Source organism: Drosophila miranda, chromosome XL, assembly GCF_003369915.1.
Source record: "Drosophila miranda strain MSH22 chromosome XL, D.miranda_PacBio2.1, whole genome shotgun sequence".
Lineage (NCBI taxonomy): Eukaryota > Metazoa > Arthropoda > Insecta > Diptera > Drosophilidae > Drosophila > Drosophila miranda.
Window position 1 is genome coordinate 19296490 of NC_046673.1, and position 18512 is coordinate 19315001.

General features: G+C 39.4%; 1 protein-coding gene across 11 annotated transcripts in view; it reads right to left on the bottom strand.

The window, feature by feature from the left end:
- LOC108161375 (Ca(2+)/calmodulin-responsive adenylate cyclase) overlaps positions 1 to 18512 on the bottom strand; it is a 45856-nt gene that overhangs the window by 13210 nt on the left and 14134 nt on the right. For all 11 annotated transcript variants that reach the window (XM_017295626.2, XM_033387047.1, XM_033387045.1 and 8 more), the window contains 2 exons: positions 963 to 1255; positions 131 to 865 (listed from right to left, as the gene is read on the bottom strand). In XM_017295626.2, the coding sequence (XP_017151115.1) occupies positions 131 to 865; positions 963 to 1163 (936 nt within the window). In that variant the 5' untranslated portion in view covers positions 1164 to 1255. The remainder of the gene's footprint in view (positions 1 to 130; positions 866 to 962; positions 1256 to 18512) is intronic.

Sequence of the window (18512 nt, forward strand, 5' to 3'; positions counted from 1 at the left end):
GAATTCGTTATTTTGATACTAGAACTATTCGTTATTTTTTTTTGGCAATCGGTAATTCCTTAGCATATGTTCTCGTTTCTAGTAATTTATTAGATGATTATAGCGAGTGAATCATCCAGCCACTACTTACATGTGCCAACTGATCGAATCGCCCAAAGAGCTCGTTGAGCAATCGCACCAACTCCTGAGCACTGCACTGCGACGAGAGGACCGTGAAGCCCACAATGTCCGCAAAGAGAATGCTGACATTCTCATGCTTCTGGATGTAGATGCGATGGAACTGCCCGGCCACCGGCGATAGGATGTCGTTCTTCATCTGCATGGCCACATGTTGGGGCAGGACAGAGAGCAGCAGCCGCTCGAGCTTCTCGTTCTCGTCCTGGATCTCCAGACGAGAGGCGATACAGTTGCGCGTGTCGAGGAAGGTCCTTCGCTGGGCCCGCTCCATCATAATGTTGACCACCAGCCCTGCCACATTTACGCCAATAAAGATAACAATATTCGCAATCAGCTGGTTGTATTCCAGGTATCGCAGGGCATCGGTGAAGATCTTGTAGACGGTGAGGCTTATGTGCACCGAGGGCAGGGCGATGCCGAAGGCCACCGCCTCCCAGATCTGCAGCGGCATCATGGCGTAGGCCAGAAATACAACGAATACGATTTGCCAGACACCCTCGGCCATCACCTCCTTGGTGTCCACCGGAAAGACGCTGCCCAGCGTCGGCATCGACACCACACAAATGCTGGCCGTAAACAGTAGAATCCCGTAGCACAGTGTCGGCAAATGGTGATCCTTGATCACCGAACATTGCAACAGGATCAGCACCACGGCGAACAGCAAGCAAACGATCGAATTGAAGATGTTCTGTATTTTACATGGAATTTTATGGATTAGTTTTAAAGGTTTTTTTGTTTTTCCTGAAGGTGATTTCTATTTGCAAAGAAGTTTGGAAAATACTCACATGAAAGGTGGCCGCATTGTTGAAGGCCAGCGAGAGGGCCGCCATCACTCCGCATAGCACCACAACGAGTGCAACGACACCGAGCACCGAGAAGCGCTGGAGCTTGAGCGTGTACCGCTGATAGAGGCACTCGAGCTCATCGTTCTCGAAGCGGAGCGTATTGAGCGGGCGGCCGCGCGTTGCCTTCACGGCATGGTCCATGCGGCACCGCTGCCGCCGCCGCTAATGCGGCAGCCTGCACAGCTCCTCCTCCTCCACCACCCTTCGGGCGGGGCAGGCACAAAAAGATTATTCTGCAATAGAGAGCGAGAGAGATGTAGAGAAAGTCCATGAGTGACCTTGAAAGTGTATTGTTCATTGGAGAGGAAAATGTGTCGTGTCGTGGTCCTCCTCCCCCCCCCCCCCCCCCCCCCCCTCCTCACCGGCCGTTCCCTTCAACTTTTCACACGCTGAAAATACATGCTAAAAATAATCTTCGAAAAGCTGGGGCGTGTGAAATCAATCAATGTTCAGAGACGCCAAAGAACCCCCCGAAAGAAGAGAAAAGGAAAGAAACCCAACAGCCCACGCACTTGGGTGTCCGAGAATCTAAAAATCGGAGAATCTCAGAATAGTATTCGCGAGCGTACTTTTCTGTCGGTTTCGATGGTAGATTAATGACGATTTATATGCCGGCAATCCGTTGAAATCATTAAAATATTATGCACAAATTCATTTCGAAATTAGAAATCCGTAATTAGTCGAGCTTTAACGAGTGCTGCTGCTGCAGCAGCAACAGTATGGATCGATGTCTATATTCGGACGCAATGTCCGATGTCCGATGTCCAATGTCCGAGAGCGAGAGACGTTAAATCAATTAGGCATGAAAACATTTATAGACATTCGTCAGCAACGGCAACGGCAACAGCGACTGCGACTCTAGGATTGGGTGTGGATGTGGAGTGGGGCGCAGACCGATAGAAGGTGCCATGATGTGTGTGTGTTTTTTTTTTCATGCAAACCCTTTTTTTTCGTTTTCTTAATTAATGTCAATCCTCATTAGCAGTTAGCAGACTTTAACACTGCAATTTGCGTCACTTAATTTCACTCGAGCCTCGGTCCTTCTCGCACTCATTGTCCACACTTGCAATTCCTTTCCATTTCCAGCAGCCAACAACAAAGCAAGCGCATGGGAGTGGTTCGCTTTTTTGTGTCGTTTTCTGTTCCTTGGGCGACATGATCGTTCGTGCCGGAAAACGAGACGACACATCTTCGTTTCATATTACGCGAGCTTCGGTTTGGTCTTCCTCCGACGCAGTGCACACGCTTGCAATTCCACTACTTCGCTCTCTCAGCAGCAGCAGCAGCAAAAATGCGAGCGCAGGGCAGGTAGTCACACTTTGTTGTTGTTGCTGCAATTCGTCTCTCTCTCTCTCTGTGGGCAATTCTTGTCATCATTTATCTATTGCTCTCTATCAGCAGCAACGCATGGGAGTCGGTTGTTTTTTGTTGTTGGCAAACGGTTCACCTCTTCCCGAGTTGTGCTCTCCCTCCTGTAGCTCCTGCGCTCTCTGCTCATTTGCTCTCTCAGCAACAACAACAATGCGTCCACAGTCGGCTGGAGACTGGAAGCCCTTTGAGGAAATGCCATTTTGATTCATTGTACAATAGGGCGGGAATTAACGGGATTTTACTTTGCTAAGTAGATTTCCTGTCCCCCCTAGACCCCCCACAAACGTATATTACAAAAGAGAATGCCCGAGAACTCATAAGCAATACACGAGTATACATGATCTATTGAAGATCTACTTTGGATGTTCTCCTCATGATCTTTGGATGAGCTACTGAATGTCAACAGATGATCTCATAAGTATCATAAGTACATACAGTATGTCAAGAAACTCTTTACACACTGAAAATAAATTAAATTTTTTGACTTTGGATAAAAAAATAATGGCCTTTGGTTCAAATTTATCAAATTTTTTTAATTCATAACCATTCAGGGATTAATTATAAAGTAGTTAGTGAAAAAAAAATAACAAAACTATAAATAGGTAACTTACAAAACAACAAAAACAATGATTACTCATTTTTGACACTGTCAAGAAACTCTTTACACATTTCGTTTTCGAGCTCTGTTTTGATCTCGTTCTTAGAAAAAACGGGACTTTACCGTAATCTATGCTTTTGGCGTTGCTCAGTGATGTTCTATTTTTGCATTGACTTTGATTTGGTTGCGAAATTTGACCGGTGCACATCTACAGACTAACTTTCTGAAATTTTTAAAATGCCTGGCAAAAGACTAAGCTTTGACGTTGTCCAGTTGATTTACTATAATCACCAGTTGGGCAAATCTGTTGCAGACATGGTAGACATGTTTTCAGTATCAAGGAAAACAATTTACAATGTCCTAAGTCGCGCGAAGAACGAAGGGAGACTGGAAACCAAATCTGGAGGTGGCCGTAAAAGGAAGATAGACAAACGGGCAGACCGCATAATCATGAGGAAAATTAATCAGAATCCGCAAATATCGGTCAGGACTCTGGCCAAGGAACTTGACGAAGAACTTGACTTGGTTATTTCACACGAAACAGTACGCCAGGTTATTCTACGCCATAAATACTCTTCCAGAGTGGCACGAAAAAAACCGCTGCTTTCGTCGGTCAATGTGGAAAAGCGCTTCACTTTCGCTGTTAACATGATCAGTAAGCCGGCAGAGTATTGGGATGACGTCATATTTTGCGACGAAACAAAAATGATGCTATATTACAATGATGGTCCACCCAGAGTATGGCGCAAGCCGTTAACAGCTTTAGATAACCGAAACATCATTCCGACTGTAAAGTTTGGAAAACTTTCGGTTATGATTTGGGGGTGCATCTCTAGCCGAGGAGTGGGAAATATTGAATTTATTGAGAACACAATGGATGCCAAACAGTACCTCAAAATTTTAAAAACAAATTTAAAAAGCAGTGCGGAGAAATTTGGTCTCATTACGGACAATAGGGCCAAATTTAAGTTTTATCAAGACAATGATCCCAAACATAAAGAGTCCAATGTGAGAGCTTGGCTGCTTTACAACTGTGGAAAAGTTATTGATACACCACCCCAGAGTGCCGATCTTAACCCCATTGAAAATTTGTGGGCCTATTTGAAGAAGAAAGTGGGAAAAAGACAGCCCAAAAACCGCAATCAGCTCAAAGAATTCATATTGGAAGAGTGGCAAAAGATTCCCTTTGAGTATGACCTACAAAAATTGATAAATTCGATGAAAAAACGGCTCCAGCATGTAGTCAATGCTAAGGGTGGACATACCAAATATTAAAATAAGTTAAATATATTAAATAATTACGAAGAATTTTGAATTTAAAAAATGAAAATATTTTGTGTAAAGACTTTCTTGACAGTGTCAAAACTGAGTAATCATTGTTTTTGTTATTTTTTAAGTTACCTATTTATAGTTTTGTTATTTTTTTTTCACTAACTACTTTATAATTAATCCCTGAATGGTTATGAATTAAAAAAATTTGATAAATTTGAACCAAAGGCCATTATTTTCTTATCCAAAGTCAAAAAATTTAATTTATTTTCAGTGTGTAAAGAGTTTCTTGACATACTGTAGATCTGCCCCATCAGCAGATCCCAAGCAGAGAGGGGTACAACGAACTGCCGTGAGAGGATTATTGATCCCCCCGCGTATTCGTTTGTGGCTTGTGTTTGCTCCCCCAAAAACTCACCCAACACTTGAGTACTCATCGACCATACGAATAACACGAACAATATGAATACAATGAATGTATTCGAATACGAGTAGAATTACATACATAGAACCCTGCCTGGGTATTTGAACAGTTGCAGACACCATCCGGACAATTAGATGTCAACAAATATACATATGGTACTATAGCGATGGTTGTATATTTTTGTATTTCAACTTGAGATCTTTCATTCATTCAGTGAGTGTCATGCCGTCATTCAAATGTGAGATGTCTGGATGTCTGATGATTCGTTGGATTATTTTTCGTTGTGTATTTGTTTGAGGGGCTGCTTGTTTGTTTTTGGAGGCGAAAAATTTAATATTTTTTCAATGCTGATGTGTGGTGTGCGCATTTGTCGAATTTGCATTTATCGCAGCGACAATTACAAATATAATGAGACGTGAATATTTTCGCAAAATATTGTCGAGAACCCATGGCTCCAATGTTCCAAAAAAAACCAAAAAAAAAACACAACAAAATTCTATTTTAGGCACGAGGCAAGGCACACAGAGGCTTTTCAGAGAGTTATGCAAGCGGAGGAAAATTCAAATGCGAAGTTTTCTTTTTTGCCCAATAAATTGGTTGAATGAATATTTACTGCTTTTTCCCCCCAGCGAGCACTTTGTGCGAGTGCGCAATGATTGATGTGAATCGAAAATAAATCGAATGAAAAGATTGCCGTCGTAGAAGGAGCACTTTCCACAGTCTTTTGGCTGTCTCTTGGGGATCATCTCATCTCTAAGTCCACACGCCCACAAAAGAGATCTCCCTCTCTTTCTCAGGTTTTCTTTTTGGGTGCAAAAACATGACATTTTACTTGTGTGTTTTCCGCTTGTTTTTTTTTTTTTGTCGCCTGATGGACAGTCACCCAAGCATTCCCCGCATCCTCCTACGACGACAGAACCACTCGAAAGAGTACAGAGTCCAAAGATGTTCTCTGCCAAAGATACAACGCCCATTCACGCCCTCCCACTAAAGGGGCGGGGCAGCGGTTAAGTTCATTGTCAATCAAATGGGAAGGGCAAAGTTGGGAGATCTAAAAGCCTCGACTTTTGACTTTTGGATACCCATTAAACAGTTTTCAGGGGAATTCTTTCGGGCTGCAGCACTTTTCCGTTCAGTCAAGACGATTCTTAGCATTTAAGTAGATCTTATCTTTATCCACTTTATACATATCTTTATTAAAGGGATTACTTTTACCATTATCTATCTGTTCTGATATATCCACCCTTGACTATAATTTAACTATACATCTGTACATACAGTGGCGCCGAAAAAAATAGCACCAGTAGGGACGACCGTCTTTATTCCTTCAAAACAAGACTACTGTCCAACATTTACTGGACTTTACTATAATATCATGTAGCTTTATGTGTCTCCTCTCTGAGAGAAGTGTGCTTACTCTCTCAATTCTAACGGTTCTTATAACATTAGGCAATTTTGCGAAAGAGGAGCGAAATGGAGCACCAACAAAAATAGCACCAGTAACTGTTTTATGTAAAAGCTTATACTTTTCTGAACTTCTTGATATTTTAAGTTCTTGACTGAATTAAAAATCGGTGGCATTAGGTGATTGTGACAAGAAAGTTACAAAATTTAAGTAGTTATGGGTCTTGGAAAGTACTAAAGTGAAGAAAAAAGCCAAAGGATCAAAACATTCATTTCAGAAGGCAGGACCTATGCTAAGGTGGGGAACATTGTCGGTTGTTCAAAAGAAATGATTAGCAATGCTTTGAAATATGTTTCCAACAAGAAACACGTGGAAGAAAGGCCGCGATATTCCCATTTCTGGTAAAACTACTGGTTCGTGAGAGCAAGGAGGACCCATTTAAGTCGGCCACAGAGCTAAAGCAAGGATCTTAAAAAATCGGCAAGTACCAGAAAAGTTAGATCTTGTTTACAAGAACGTAAAATGGGTACTCGTAGTCCGAGGAAATTTCCACATCTCACGGGAAGGCATAGGGCAAAAAAATTTTGGTATGCAAAATAGCTCTAAAGTTGGGCCAAAGAAAATGGATAAACATCCTGTGGTCCGACTAAAGCCAAAATTTATTTTTTGGTGTAAAAGGGTCTTGTTCTTGTGTGAAACGACTACCGAATGCAGAATACAGCCCCCTGACTCACATGTAAATTCATTTGACATAGAAAAGCAAGAAAAATCGTATGGGCATGATTTTCGTACTAGGCAGGTGACCCAATACATGGCACAACCCCATTATGGATCAACATGTCTATGTCAATATCAAAGAAACAGTGATTCTGCTTTATGCAGAATACGAAATAGAGTTCTTTTGTGTCTTCCAGCAGGAAAATGACCCAAAACGATCTAGAAAGAGAGCTCGAAAGTGGTTCGAGCACAATTCTCTTAGTGCAATGGATTGGCCTGTTCAGTCTCCAGACTTGAACCCCATTGCTAATATTTTGGGTCAAGTTAAAAAATGTGTTTCTAATGCGGAATCAAAGAACAATAAATATTTTTGGGGTATCCTGCATGGTTCGTGGATCAATATCCCAAGGAAAAGATGCGAAAATTAGGTGAGCTTTAATGCCAATATGTTGAGCTGCTGTTGTTGCTGCCAAAGGCTTTACAACAAAACGCCAACCTTTAAATACAACTAAAATAACATATTTTACAAAAAAATTTGGAAAGTTTCCTTGTATTTTATAGTTTTTTGATTTCTTTGTAAATTGGTGCTATTTTTGTTGGTGCCCAAATTTCTGATAAAATCCTTTTCTTTTCAAATATTTTCATTTGGAGTTTGCAAATCATACCAGTGCTCTGGGATACGATAAATTATACCTTAAAGTTTACATATTAGTCTTAACAACGTTCATTAGAACCATTGTTTAAGCTAAATCCGTCAATATAGAAACATTAGTCCCCTGGTGCTATTTTTTTCGGCGCAGCTGTATATCCATATTTGTTCTATCTATCTCTTATTTATATTTTTGTATTTATCATATTATAATTGCATCTACCATTTATCTATCTTAATGTATTATTTTTCTATCCCTATTCACGATTTATCTTTTTTCTAACTATCAAAATTTTATCTCATATTTTTTTAATATTTTTTTTAATGAAAATGTATCTTTATGAACTGTGAATCTATTAACTATCTATCTATCTTGATTTATCTATCTAATTTGTATCTATATACATATGTTATCTCTTATATTTAACTATAATTTATTTAAAATTTACATAAATCTTTATGTATCAAATATTCTTTTAGCTCCGTTTCCCCTTAGCCACATTATACCCCTCGAATCCATCACCCCACAAATACAGGGTATACAAAATGCACATAGAATTTTCAGTGCGATTTCTCGTTAGAGAATGTTTGCTCTTTAAATGATTTTTCCATCAATTCTCTCCATCAATTGGCGGCAATTAAGTTTGCAACACTTTTGATGGATTTTGCATTTAATCAACATCATCGTCATCAGTATCATCATGATCATCATTGACAGAGCATCATCATCTTCTGGCTCTCATTCATCATCGTTTTCCCATATAATCAATCAAATTTTCAATTTCCAATTTTCGCTTTCGTCGTTCGTCTGGCGCCCGACAAACAAATTAAGGAAAAGCCATAGAAAAACTAATGCAAAAAGTAAAAGCAACTAAACAGTCGTGAAAAATGACGCAAACACAGAAAATATTTAGCAAAAAAAAAAAACACACGAAAATGGGAAAAACGTATATATAGAAACGACAACCATATGAAAAGGTTTTTATGGCCCTCCACTAGAGGGATGCGGCGGATTTTCATTTCAAGTTTTTCCAAGGAGCAAGAGCTTCACGTAATTTCTTTGTACAAGATTGGAGCGGAAAACCTTTTGGGTAATTGGTATTTTTATAGAGGTGTTTACCCAAAACTAAAGGCACTAAAACCACAACTAAAACTCTTAATGACAAATAAGCCATAGAAAATGTGTCATAGCATAGGGGCCATCTGTTGTTTTAAGGGCAGTTTTACACGTTAAGGGCATACAATAGTACTCTTCCCACTATAGGTTTTTCAAAAGTGAAGAATTTGAGAAAGAAATGTGTATATTTCTATATAAATAAAAAAAAAGTTGGTCGATCAAAAATGTTTAAATAGATACAAATTGAATAGATGGACGTATGCTCTCTAATGAGGGCTTTCAATGTTTCCATAAGCAAAAGGATACTTTTTAAACATTGAAGAACATTTTTGAGAGGCCAAAGACACCAAAGACTATAAAATTAAAAGTTGTTCTATGGCGGCAGTTTTTATTACTCCTCTGTTGACAGAAGGCTCCCTCTATGATTCATCTCTGACCGTGGCCCCTTGCCTACTTGCTCGCTTGGGCAGCTGAGTCCAACACAATACACAGCATCTGGCGAGGCGCAAGAATTGGTCCAAAGAATCCTACAACGAAGTATGCCCAGCCTTTGGCTACAAGTCGGTCCCAAGAAACCGAAAACAATATACATGGCTTGTGCATGACACAGCCAATTGATGCTAGAGCCGAAGGCTAACCCCAGGCTAACTCCCAGCGCGTCCGTGCTTTAAAGGCATGGGTTTTGTTCGTGATAATTATCTTGGTACTTCAGGGGTCTACGAAGATTATTGGGCATATCGTAGCTAGCTTTCGAAATTCCTTAAGAACCGCTTCGAAAAAGAAAGTAAAACCCCCTTCAAAACCTTAGATATCTGTCCAAGCTGCAAAGAACTTTTACAAATTTATTATCCCCATTCCTTAATGGTTTCCACTTTCCAATCCATTGGTCATTCGCCTCCACTCCACCCACAGCTTCGATCAATCAAACATAAATATTCACAGCAACAGACCAGACCCAGAAAACCCAGCGAATATTTGTGTACTGGCAAAATTCTCGGGCACATCCGTAAACACAATTTTCGCTTTAGGAAAATTCTATTAAGAGGAAAATGTAGTTTCCGCAACAGCGTTTTCCCTTTAGATTTTTTTTTTTTGCAATCTCTATCCATCGGAAGCCCCAGAAGCCAACAGAATCGTTTGTGAAGCGGTCCAAAAACTAATTATATTTTGTATCTTTGTATCTGTACATGATATACACATGTATCTACAGGCCATCCATCCATCCACATCCCCCAGAGCAGACAGCAATCGCCCACAATGAGCCCCTTTTTGTGGCATCAATGGGGGAGAAGACAAAATCAATTAGCGGATCCGTTGCGGATATTTTTGCCATCCACTTCAAAAAGAGTCTACAAATAATTTGATTACCGAGTATCTCTCTCTCTCTCTGCATCTATCTTCTTGCTTTTCCCATTGGGGGTTTCCCTGCTCTTTACACCCTTTTCTTTTTCGGTTGTCATTTAACGTAGGACATCAGCTTGTTGGTGGGCGAATGCGGGTGGACACAGAATGTGTCCTGCAACCAAATTGACCCACGAAAATTGGCAAAAATTTGAACATCAGACTGGGAGGAGGCTTTCGGCGACTGGCGCCACACAAAAATGTTGTGTCGCGCCAAAGGAAGTCGCACATGTGCGAGCCCCTCCCCCCAATCCACATCACATATCCGGCCCTCATCATTTTTTGGGCCGTAGCATGTATGTGTGTGCTTGGGTATGGGTTTGGATATGGATATCCAGGCGAATGGCATGGACGTGGCAAATACCCCGTGGAGTAGTCACAGCAGAGTGAGAAATTCATCTAGATTCTAGATCAATGTAGATATTATGTGGATTGTGTGTAGACTGCAGTCAATTGCGTTGGAATATCACATGGTTTGTATGTTTATACCATGGGAACTATTTTTCGATTATATTTGGAAGTTAGTTGTTGATTGTATGTGGATTAAGTGTGGAGTGTATGTGTGGATTCAGTGTACATTGCGTGTGGATAGTATGTGGCTTGTATGTATGCGAACTATTTTTCGACTGTATTTAGATGTTAGTTGTGGATTGTATGTGGATTAAGTGTGGATCTTAAGCGGGGGGATAGGATTTTTACCATAGGGATCTCTATATGGAGGGATATCCATAAAAACTAAATTCTACAGAAAATACGCAGAAACTATGTGGATTCTTTTCATCCGCCGTTAAACATTATTTTTCATTCATTTTATCTTCATTTTACATTACAAATTAAGTTTGGGGATTGTCTTCAGATATAGCTGAATCCTCTGCCGTGAGACTCGCCTGCAACTGCTTTATGACCTTAGCCACATTCGCAATGGCTTTGTTTATCTTCTTAAGTTTGCTCTTCAGGATTTTTAATTTCTTTTTATTTTCCTTGAGTATATAGTCAAGCGAGTCGGTTTCCTCGATTTTTGCCATTATTGAAGAACCCCACGAATCTCGTATCTGAATCTGACCAAAAAATTCTCTTCCGTCGTCTTGATTTTTATTCTTTTGTTTCTTAGCAGTAGGAAATCTTAAAAAAAGATTTATGTATCTTATTATCTATAAAAAAAGAAATAAAACTATTAATAAAACAATATAGAAATAAGATACAAAAATTAAAATCAAAATATATAAAAAATTTCATGAAAAACAAATACAAAATATAACAGAAAGTTCAATTAGATTTTTTTTTTATTTTATTATTTTTTTTTTTTTTAATATAACAACAAATTTTGAAAATATATTAAAGAAACCGAATAAAAAAAGGTAACAAAAATATATGTATAATGTATGGTATAAAAAAAAAGCACAGTTTAAAAAAAAAAACAATAGTTGAAGTGGAATGGCATTCATAAATTTAAAAAAAATTAAAAATAAAAAAAAAATAAAAAAAAATATAAATTACAAAAATAAATAAATTTAAAAAATAAATTTAAAAAATAAATTTAAAAAAAAAATTCCACACAGTCCTATATACCCTCCGTATACAGTACATGGTACAGGGTGCAAGGTGCAGGGTGCCGAATGCAGGTAGGGACCATGATGTCATTGGCTTCTCTCGTGGGCGGAGTGGTAGTCCGAGGATAAACCTCCGAACCTAAAGCAACAACAAACAGAAATACACCGAGTAAATAGTCGCAGTCGAATGGATGCATCTGCCGTATATTTCTTTACTGATTTCCTATGGATGTGGATGCGGCGAGTATCTCCATAATCTCTACCTTTGCTTTATACTCTCCTTCCCGTTCCCTGCCCCCCTCTTCTTATCAGACAATGAAAATACTTTAGGAGCTTCTTCTTCTACTTTTTTGGGAGACTGTAGCGGGGATGGTGTGGCAGGTGTCTGTTATCTGTTCTGGGCCTCTATTTGCACCGACTCTGTGGCTGTGCCGCTACTATTTCTCTGCAGTGCAATGCACCGGCACACCTGATACGATACACACACTGCACTCCACGCCACTCCTTCTCCTCCTCCTCTGACTTTCTATATACCATAAACCTCTTGAACCTTCATTTACACTGTGAGAAAAATACCAGAAAATGTTTTACAGATGATTTTAGGATAAGCTTCCTTGAATTCCTGCCTTTGAATCAGTTTTTGGAACCCTATTTTCTTCCTTATTTCAATCTTTAGATTTCTCCCGTTCTTCTCTATTTTTCCAGTGCCTCTCTCGTAGTTTTCTTTCAGTGTAAAAGTACCCCCATGGCCTGTCAGCGATGATCCAGCCATCGTTCCAGGAGGTCGCTCGATTCTTTTGCGATTTGCTTGGGTATTTTTTATGGCATTTATTTGCGGCTAATTGAACGCACTAAAATACTGCGAAAAATCCGTATCGAAATCCGAAGTACGAATATCAGAAAAACGCATTGGGAATATGTAAAAATCGTAGGACAAGTGGCGCGTATCGCGTATCGAATGGAACACGAACACGAAACGAACGTGTGGCTTTGCATCCGCAATGAATGAATGATTGAATGAAAGGAGGGGCATGCAATGGAGGGGCATGGAATGGAGGAAGACGGTTTTGAGGGTCTTCGGCTGCTGATTGAACGAACGATTGAGGGGGAGGGGGGGTGGGGGGCAACGAAAGCAGCTGAAGGCAAGGGCCATGGGGCATGCAAATTACCCAGAAAGGCCATCGCACACACACACACACACACACTAAATAAAATCAATAAAAAAATGTATTTTTAACACATTCCTCCTTCTCCGTATTACGAGGGTGCGGGGGGGGGGTCATCCATGGGTTAATCGTGCGTGAATGATTTTCCTTTTCGGTAGGGAATAAAAATAAAGAATACAACTATCGATGCAGGAAAACTCCTGCAGGCCAATTCAGATAATAGATCCCCCAGCACTTCACGAAAGGTGCGACCCATGAAGAGCAGGGCAGGGCCAGGGGCAGACCTGCAAGGGGCAGCATCGGAGCGAGGCGTAGGCCAGGAGGAACATGGTGTGGTCCCCCTGTAGGGGGTGTGGTCCAGCCTCCTTTTGGACACTCAATTCGTCAAATTCCCCAGACTTTGTCTATACCTTGTCTTTCTATATATATATACATACATTGAGAACATCTCCTATATGGTGGCGTTCCCCCACAAGACACGCATGACAGCCAATGATTCTCAAGGTAAGTGCCACGCCTTGTGAATGACAGTTCCATTGGGTGGGGGGATTGTCTGTCTGTCTGTCCCGTCCAATGCCTTCACTAAATGTGGGGGAAGCCGCGTGTCAGAGATCTTTAGCAGATCGGTTGAAACACCTCCGTTGTCTTAAGGAATTATCATCCAAAGGCCATGTCATACAAATATTGTATTTACAATATTCATTAGAGAAAATACTAAATACATTTGGGTGTGTGTAAAAATACAACGTAAGGGGCAAATATATGATGCATAATCGATAGAGATCATTGAATTTACAATGTTTTCATTGGGGAACATCAAAGAACACTTTATATTTGTAATATTTCAGATTTAAGCACCCTAGAAGATGTGATCTTTAAACACTTTTAAATGAATCCAAAGATCGTTTAAGGTAAGAACTTTAGACCCCATTCAAAGATCGTTTAATTTGAATCGTTTTTCCTATCATTATTCCACAATATATATAGTACATATATTTACATATATATGGACTACAAACGGAAGTTGCATGATCTATCATCGATGCGGTAACATCAAGAAAACCAATTTGAAAACCTAATGGCACTCGGTACTCTCGGTATCGTGTGTACCCTATAACCATGGTAGTGGAGAGGGGAAGGGAAAGGCTAAACGATAATCGCAACGACAAATTGCAAACAACTGTAATTTGTGGGTCTCTTAAAGACGTGTATTTTGCTGCTGACGACAGGCGTACCCTTCTCTCTCCATTCTCCTTCTCTCTAAATCTCTAAACGATGTTATAACCCCTTGAGCGAGAGGAAACGAGAGTCAATACGACAACGTTATGAGGCATCATCGCATTAAAATGTACGACGCCATCCATGTGGCGTCCCATTAAAAAAGGGGCAAAACAGTTATTATTAGTAAGCCATGTAATCCATGATACTTATTCGACGAAACTTAGACGTAATGATGGATTGCACAAAAGAGCGAAGAGTGGGGGAAGAGAAGGAGAAGGAGGAAAAGGGCACATTGGATGTTCTTTGGGGTTCTCTTGGTTTCATCTCTGGCTAATTTTTTAGCTCCTTCTTCTAGGGTCATCTTTTTGAAGCTCCTATGTCTCTCTCCTGCCGTTTTTATGGAGTTTTCTCAAAATTTTATTTTTTTTGGTAGTTATGGTAATTTTTGCACTTATTTTGATGTATTTTTTGATATTTTATGCTTTTTTTTGGTATTTACATAATATTTTTTTGGAATTTGCATGGTATTTTACGGTTTTCTGTTAATATATATAATTTTATGATATATTTTTTGGCATTTTTATAGCATTTCCTAAGGGTATCAGATCTGTGATGAAAGTAAATATTTTTCATATATTTTTATATATGGTTTTTTTCTAGTATTTTCATAGTATATTTCTGGTTTTTAATGGTAGTATTTTTATGATATATTTCTAGTATTTTTATAGTATATTTCTGGTATTTAATAGTAGTATGTTTATGATAAATTTCTAATAATTTTATAGAATATTTCTGGTATTTAATGGTAGTATTTTGATGATATATTTCTAGAATTTTTATGGTATATTTCTGGTATTTAATGGTAGTATGTTTATGATATATTTATAGTATATTTCTGGTATTTAATGGGAGTATGTTTGTGATATTTTTCTACTATTTTTGTAGTATATTTCTGGTATTTTTATAGTATATTAGTGGTATTTTTTTGTATATATTTCTCGTATTTTTGTGTATATATTTCTTGTATTTTTATAGTAAACCCAGGCAATGGAGAAGGCGAGTATAAGAGGGAACATTGAGACGTAAACTGCAGCCCTTTCGTTCGTTTTGTGGTAACATCTGTGGCTGTTCCATCTGCGGGCCGCTTTTTAGCTGCCCCTCTAATGTGCGTTGCCCTCTCAAATGCAGGGCACGCAAACAGAAGACTGGAAAACCGATGCCCATCCAGCAGCTACCTGACTGATGGACAGCGCGGGGCGTGTGAGCAACACTCTCTGTGGGGGTCAACGAGGGCCCATAATGAATATTAAATATTTGCTATTTCCAATGAAAAACACAAAAACATCAATAAACAAAGCCCACAACAAACCCGAAGTAAAGGCTAACACAATGGCATTTAATACCCAAAAATTTCCATGGAATATTAGCTTTAAATTTCGAGATACAAAAAGAGAGATTATGGATAATCTATCGACATTTAAAAGTGAACAAAATAATGTATTCACATAGCTTTCTATCCCCATTTCGATGGCTGTACATATTGTGAAAATCTATTAAGAGATCTATCAAAAGTTCAAAGAACATTCTTGGAAAATAATTAAACGATTCATCAAAGAATTTGCAAGACAATTCCGCGAAATGACTTATGCGGAGAGTCGATTGATTGGACATCCACTTCCATCATCAACAGATTGAGTGCCCCATCCACCATCGAGCATTTTGCCCCTTCCATGGGGCATCGTGTGTCCAGAGCCACCATCTGTGGACACTTCTTTTTCCATCTTCAGTCCACAAACTTGTCAGCGCCTTTCACTCAAATGTACGGAATTTTTAAATGGCAACAAAAAACAGACACGAAAGAAAATCAAGGGGATGACAGAAATAAGAAAAAACCAAGAAAGAAAAGGAAAGAAAAAGAAACAAACCCCAAAGAAAAATAGAGAAAAAATAGCAACAGAAAATGGTGAAAAAAGTGCCAGAAGCTAAATGAAAGAAAAATATGAATTCCGATTGTCATTTGACTTTGTCCTTAGAATAATTTGAAACAGAAATAACACAACAAAACAATAAAGCAACAATAACAACTATGAAGGACAAGAAAACAAGGAAGTAAGCAGACAACAAACCCATGAAAGAAAGAAAGAAAAAACACCATTGGATTTGGTAAATATCCTTCTTTTAAAAAACTTCGGTTTCTATGGTTTTTCCTATTTGTAATACTGGAAAGTTATGGTATATTTCTTTGGTATTTGTTGGTATTTTCCTGTCGTTCTACGGTCTTTTTGTGGAACGGAATTTTCCTTAAATTTTTCTGGTACTTTCTAATATTTCTAGTATTTTTTACAGTATTTCTGGAATTTTTGTTTTACGCTATTATTCAATATTATGATGGTATTTTATTCTATAATATTTACCGACATTTTGTGGTATTTTAGTGTTTTTTTTTCTAGTCTTTCTTCTAATATTTTAATCAGATATGTATGTTTGGTATTCTATTTTACCGTATTTTCATGGTATTTTTATAGTATTTTCTGATATTTTTTATGGTGTTTATTAGGTACTTGGTGTATGGTATTTTCTGTAGTATTTTTCTGGCATGTCTGGATGATACCCGTCCTCCCCAAAGAGTGTCAAAATAATGAAAACGTCACAAAAGCGAAAAGAAGCCAGAGGAAATGTTGCTTTCGTTTTAGGAGGAAAGGATGGATGGGTGGATGGGTGGAAGGGGGATGGCAATGAAAAAGGATTCCCCGCTGGTTGACATTTCGACTGCTTTCCATTGTGGTCCTTGAACTTGAGAATGCCAGAGCAGCTCCTGCCGGACTCCGCAAGAGAGAAAAGAGAAGATAAAGCCCGGGGGCATGCCATCACGGACGCAGCCAAAACGGAATGTCCAGTCGCCAATTCGGAATCCCCCGGAATGGTTTTTATCTCAAAAGGAACACTCGAAAAGCCGCCCCCATGCTCTATGCCACAAGCCGCACACACACACAGTGAGGCAAGTGTTGTGGGTTGTTGAACCAGTTATGCCGAATGTATGCCACATGCCGCATGAATTGCAGTTGTCTCTGGGAGTGCAGCGACCCAGCAGAAGCAGCAGCAGCAGGAAACAGCCGCCAGTTATGCGGCAAAGTGTCCTTTCCTCTTGGAAACATTCTAAACAGCACGGACACGGACACGGACACGTGCTCCACCTGCCACACTAGAGAGGAGGGTACACCACTTGAGGCACTTTATAAGCGGTGCTGATGACCCTTTCGTGGCGGCTTTGCAGTCCATCCTTTTGGGTGGCTTATAGAAAGCCCTTTTATGGGCGCCTGCTGCCACCCCCAACCCCCATCCCACCCCAAGGATTTGTGGCTCCGCATTTTAAAATGCAATGAAATGTTCATACCTGGAAATAGTGTAAATAGAGGAGCCACAGGAGCATTCGAAACAAATGTATCCTTTCGTTTATGGGAAAATTTCACTTTGGCTTTACAAAGAGAAAAAGGATTTAGTCAAAATTAGCTCCTAAAAAAAACTTGCAACAAATCACTTTGTTTTTTTTTCTAATATTTACAGTATTTTTTTTGGTTCCTTCTGGTATTTTATGGTATTTCGCTTGTGGTATAGTCTTACTTTGCGATATCTGGTATTTTATGGTATTTTGATAGTATTTTCTGATGTTTATGGCATTTTAATAGTATTTTCTGGTATTTTAATACTATTTTATGGTTTTTTTTTCAGTATTTTAAGGGTATTTTGATAGTCTTGTTTCCTAAGGAATGCTCTACAGTAAACCTTAAAATTCCTGCAAGCTGTGGACTGTGTGCAACAGAACCCAACACTCTCCCAGTGAGTATTCGAAAAATATTGATAGTTATTGATATTATTTCATTAGAATTCCCTTAAAGAATGGTTTTAGTATATTATAAATACTTAGGAATGGCTGACAATGATGATATTTCATCGCAATGAAAACCTGGAATCTATAGGTAACCATTTAGAAAATTCTGTTCTTGCTTTAATCTTTCTCTTGAAAGAAATATCTCAGTTCTATTTATAGAATTTACGTTTATTATACTGTTTTTAATCATCTCCTTCCGCTTTACGCCAATTAGTTGCTCCAAAAATGTTCCCATAACCGAAAAGAGTTTCCTTTTTGGCTACTCAAATATGCAGCCTTTTCAAAATGTATACAGGCGTATCCATAAATAGTAGCCCCTCTGCTCTAGATACATATTAAAGTGAGATGTTGCCTCTGCCCCTCCCAGGCCCCCTCCCGCCCCGCACGGAGAACCAATCAAACCCCTGGCTTTTGATGGGGCTTAACGCGCGAGAACTCTTTGGCTTTGGGCCTTGTTTGGGGTGGGGGGATGGCTTTTAGGGGCTTTGCCATTGGCGTTGCATCATGCGGCACGCAATTTCCACTTGACCTTGACGGCACTGCCTTCCCCCATCCAAAGAGAGAGTGGTGCCCCCTAGTGTGGTGTCTTCCAGTGTATTCTCCTCCCACCCCTCTCATGACATCACTCCCCATGAAATCGATAAAAGGTTTCCTCCTCAAACAAAAAACAGCAGACGACAGATGACAGCCGACAGACGATAGACGAAAATTGG